The sequence below is a fragment of the Carassius gibelio genome, chromosome B22 (assembly GCF_023724105.1).
Source record: "Carassius gibelio isolate Cgi1373 ecotype wild population from Czech Republic chromosome B22, carGib1.2-hapl.c, whole genome shotgun sequence".
NCBI lineage: Eukaryota > Metazoa > Chordata > Actinopteri > Cypriniformes > Cyprinidae > Carassius > Carassius gibelio.
In genome coordinates, this window is record NC_068417.1 from 7,244,398 (window position 1) to 7,249,664 (window position 5,267).

General features: G+C 43.7%; 1 protein-coding gene across 1 annotated transcript; it reads left to right on the forward strand.

Annotated features, from left to right (window-relative positions):
* The first annotated feature begins 354 nt into the window (after window positions 1-354).
* On the forward strand, window positions 355-1,585 carry LOC127987750 (gastrula zinc finger protein XlCGF49.1-like). The gene has a single exon (XM_052590153.1). The coding sequence runs from the start codon at window positions 355-357 to the stop codon at window positions 1,027-1,029; it is 675 nt and encodes a 224-aa protein (XP_052446113.1). The 3' UTR covers window positions 1,030-1,585.
* The last annotated feature ends 3,682 nt before the right edge of the window (window positions 1,586-5,267 follow it).

Consider the following 5,267-nt stretch of genomic DNA (forward strand, 5'->3'; position numbering starts at 1 on the left):
TGTTTGTTGCCATTAAAAAATGCTTTAAAAAGGAAGAAATGGAATGGAAATTGTGTTGAGTGAAAAATATTGGCTAGTTAATTCATTTCAAATAGTTATTAATTACATAATTTTCTTAGTATAGTATATTAATGTTAATATTATGTTTATAATATTTTAACTGTGGATTTGATTAGTCATTGAATAGTTCTTACTACACAAACATTGGATTTGTGTCTGTATTTTTAAATATAGATAAATGTACCTTTTTATATAAAAATGTGTCAAAATGATCATAATTTGGTCTAGCTGTTGTCTCCTTTCACTTCACATGATTTATTTATATTATTACTTTTAACTGTAATTTCAGATCTAATGGAGGAGAAAAAACCTGTCAAACCTGGAGAAAAGACTCTCTCACAGACTGAAAGTATTACTTTACTGAAAAGAAGAGTCAAGAAAAATTTCACCTGCACTCAGTGTGGAAAGAGCTTCACATACAAACAGAGTCTCAAAAGACACATGAACATCCACACTGGAGAGAAACCATACACATGTGATCAGTGCGGGAAGAGTTTCACTCAATCGTCAAACCTTAAGATGCACATGAACATCCACACTGAAGAGAAACTGCATGAATGTGATCAGTGCGGAAAAACATTTGCATGGGATTCAAGCTGGATTAATCACCTGAAAGTTCATTCGAAGGAGAAACCACATTCATGTTCTTTGTGTGGAAAGAGTTTTTCTCAACTGCAGAGTTTAAAACTACATCAGAAGATACACGCTGGTGTAAAAGATTATATGTGTTTTGAGTGTGAGAAGACTTTTATTACAGATAAAGATTTGAAACGGCACGAGAGGATCCACACTGGAGAGAAACCTTACAAGTGTTCACACTGTGAGAAGAGATTCAGTCAGAGAGCACATCTGAAATCACACGAGAGGATTCACACTGGAAGGAAACTGTATCACTGCACTACATGTGGGCAGAGTTTCAGTCATACGTCTTCTTTACAGAGACATACAATAAAGAATCACATTAAGTAGCTTATCTCCAGGTCAGGTCCAGCGTTTTCAAGTGCTACACAGCATCTCTTCCGTATTAATCTGTTATAAGAAACATAATCTAATAAAGATCATCTTAAAGACCACCAGTTTCTGTGAGATTTAGATCAACTCAAAGTTCCTTCCCTAAGGACAATATCTAAAGCTGTATTCTTGTATAAAACTGTTACATTATGTAAATTATATTATTATTATTATTATATTATTATGCTTTATTTTTTAGGGTGTGTTTTACAAAATACAGGTGTAAGATATTCTGTCATGTATGTTTTACATCTGATCCATCTTCACTTTTGTTCACTTGAGATGCTTTGCAATCTTGTTAGTCAATGAATAGAGGGATCTGTCTTTTACTTTGTTTGCTTCAAATATCAAACTTTTATTGGCCACTTTTGTTGTCTGCTGATTTTTCTTGCATCACGAATGAATAATTTGATAATTCTAGTTACATCTAAAAGCCATTAAATATTGCCTTGGGGCTTAACTACATTTCTCGATAAAGCTTTTTAATCTACCTAATAAACTATATGTCCCCTCACACCTGATTATCTGTCTATCATTAACTGTTTTAACATTAATTTAGTTTGATATGTTGTGTTATAGATATTTTTGTTACAGAGTTTCGTAGTTTAAAAAAAATTGGTGCGTTCCTGATCATCTAACATTGGTTTTGACTCGCGTTGATGAAGTCATCAGTCGAAGTTCCTGAAGTGAGGTGTTTGCACCTTTTTAAGTAATTGTAAAATACACGTTTCTTATTTTGTTTTTAATTAACATTTTTATGGGGTCATTTCTGAATAGTCTTTATTGGTCTCAGGACTATTTGCAATATCAGCACTATCTAAAGGTTTTGTCTTGTTTCTCTTAATATTCAAAACGAGAAAGCTATTTTGTTATAAATGTTGTTAACGAGTTCACTCTTACATACAATTAGCTAAGTATGGTAATGCATATTTGGTGTGTTGTCCGGGGAAGAGCCCTGATCTTGGGAATGCCTGAAAGTAGAGTACCCCCAATAAGTGTAATATGACTTCAAAGTGAGGAGATGGGGTGGAGGAGGGATGCTGATAAACAATGTCAATGAATAAAGGTAAGTCAGCTATATTTATACCATAGTGTAGATTAACCTGAGTACGCTCGATCTGTGATAATTAGGCTATATATCTGTCGCTCTTCTCCCAAACCTTTTTAATAAAACATAATTTCACATGTTTACCCTTTCATATAATTAGCTGAAGTATGGTAATGCATATTTAGTGTACCTAGAGTACCCCCGGGACAGCTGGCAGACTAAGAAATCTAATCAGTGGTCAAAGGGCAAATGGCTGACCGAGAGGGCCTATAAAGCCTCTGACTGGAGATCAAGACTCAGGACGTGTGGGTCTTCTCGATTTGGCAGATAAAAAGGCCTTGGGCCGTCAGACAAGGAGGACTCTTGCGACATCTGATGGGAGATCAATTCTCACTGCATCAGACAGGTAAGTCTCGCCGGGTGGAGAGCGAGAAAAGGAAAACCCGACTGGGAGGGCTCCCGTAGCATCAGATGGGAGATCAGGACTCAGGACATCGAACGGGTAAGCCTCGCCAGGCGGGGGGGGGGGGGAATACATATTTAGCTGAGAGAGCTCGGACAGCATTTGGCAGGTGGTCGAGACTCTTGGTGATGGACGCCCGTACCTCGCCAACTGTCAAATGGGAAGGTAAAGTTATGTGGATGGGAGACTCTTGCCAACATCCGATGGGAGCTCAATACTTGCAGCATCTAACGGGTAAGCCTTCTGAAGAACATCTGCTGTTTGGAGAGGCCTTTTTGGGCTGCCCCGATGGGGAAATAGTGGCTAGAGAAATTTCCTGCTGGGATGCCTGATAATTTCAGGACAGATCTGAGATGTTTTTGGAATCAGAAGAGAGTGACAGGTTTTTTGGATTCGTCTAAAAATAGGCAGAGGTACTCGAAGATGGACTGGTAGAGCTGGATGGGAGAAGAGAGATTGGAGATATAGATGAAATTACCTTTCTTGCTTTGGTCTGTTTTTGTTTGATTATTAAAGAAATTGTTTCGCTATCAATTATGGTTAGGTCTGAGATGGTGGGGTTGATTTTTGGTTTTGGAAGATATCCGAGCTAGAGGTATTCACAGGTCCAAAAATTTGTCCCCAAACCCAAAAGAGACCCGTAATGTACTACACCGAACGGACCCGGACACCTCTATTATTTCAAAAGCTGGACCCGGACCCGTGTAGGTCCAAGAAATTCCTACCCGGATCAGTTTATTGTTTGATAGCTGGACCCGAAACCGCCGGGAAGACATGTCACGGTGAGGGATGAAAAAAGCAACTGTGCACATGTATATTCTGACTTGAGTTAACTAGCATAATTCGCTTGTTAAGTCTGACGTCATGTAGCAGCGCTTCCGTGTCCAAACGCTCTATCAGTTACCATGAAAAAAACAACAAAAGATGCTAATATAAACTCACAATGTTATAGAATACAAGCGAAAAAATTATAATCGTAACCTTTAACTCCAAACTGAAGTCCCAGATAGCCAGACAATGAAAATATAAATATAAAAAAATATATCTAAAAAATATTTGTGTTTGGGACGCTGTGAGCATGGAGACTGTAGTGTATACTGTAAGTTTGAAAGCGTTTAGCTTTTGTATTACATTGTATTACACACAATGTGAAACAGACCCGGTGTTACAAACTAAGGTAGTGCTAAACGTAAAACAAAGTGCAAGAAGAGAATCTGGAACAAATAAGGAGTTTACTGATGACGAAGAGGAACACAGAAAATATAAAAGACTACGTTCAGCATTACATTCATTGACACATCTACAATGCATTACATCCAAACGTACAAACAAACGTACCGAACTCAACAGAACGGGTATTTAAACAATCAGGAGGTGATGAGGGAACTGGAAACAGGTGGGAAGAATCAATTTACCAAATTAGGAGGAAGGTGACCAAAAAAGGAAACAGAAAATTCATAAACGTGACAGTTCGCCCCCTCCCGGAACGGTGCGTCCTCGCACCGCAAAAGGGAATACCAGCGGAGGGAGGATGGGGGTTCTGGAGGCGGGCGAGGAGCAGGCCAAGAGCAGGTGACGAGGGAGCATGCAGGTAGGGACCAGGGCGGAGTGGATGGAGGGAGGAACCAGGGAGGAGCCTGGAGCAGGAGGAGCCAGATGGTCCACCAGATACCAGCCAGGACGGAGATCCATGGTGGAGTTGACGGCGGGAGGAGCCATGGCTAAGGAGGGGTCGACGACACCAGGGGGCCAACAGGCGGAGACTGCACCGGTGGGTGAGGAGCCCAAGACTGAGCAGCACAGCCGCAGAGCCAGGGTGACGTCGAGGATCCGGAGGGCCTAGGTGGAGCAGAAGGCTCAGACGACCAAGGCGGAGGCAGGGTCCTGGCAGACCGCTGTGGAGCCGGAGCGACCAAGGATGGAGGTGGAACCGGAGGGAAGGAGGAGCCTGACAGAGCCGGAGGGATGGAGTGACGAGGTGGAACCAGAGGAGTGGAGTCCCGAGGCGGCGGATGGTCGACGACTGACCAAGGTGGAGCCAGAGGGACGAGGGAGCCCGGTGGAGCAGGTGGGATGCCAGGCCACGGTGGAGACAAGGGAACTAAGAGCCAAGGTGGAGCCGCTGGGTCGAAGGACCGAGGAGGAGTCCAGGGCTCGGAGGCTGGAGGCGGAGACAAGGGCCTTAATGCGCCAAGGCGGAGCTGGAGACTGGCAGTCCAGCGGCGAACCATCGCGCCCAGATGGCGCGGACTGAGGGTGAGCTGCGGGACTGACTGGCACCAGCAGGGATGACGAGGAACTGGCTGGTCTAGGAGGAGGAGAGAGAGGAAGGATGGGAGGAAGGACAGGAGGATCAGGGCTGGACGGAACCAGCAGAAGTGGAGCAGAGGGACCGGCAGGTCCAGGAGGAGGTGGGAGAGGGAGGCTGGGAGGGAACACAGGAGACACAGAAAATTCATAGCTGGGCGGAACCAGCGGAGAAACAGAAAATTCAGGGCTGGGCGGAACCAGCGGATAAACAGAAAATTCAGGGCTGGGCGGAACCAGCGGAGATACAGAAAATTCAGGGCTGGGCGGAACCAGCAGAGAAACAGAAAATTCAGGGCTGGGCGGAACCAGCAGAGAAACAGAAAATTCAGGGCTGGGCGGAACCAGCGGAGAAACGGAAAATTCAGGGCTGGGCGG

Excerpts from the sequence above, each read along its gene's own strand:
- LOC127987750 (XM_052590153.1), top strand. The coding sequence starts at position 355 with ATGGAGGAGAAAAAACCTGTCAAACCTGGAGAAAAGACTCTCTCACAG.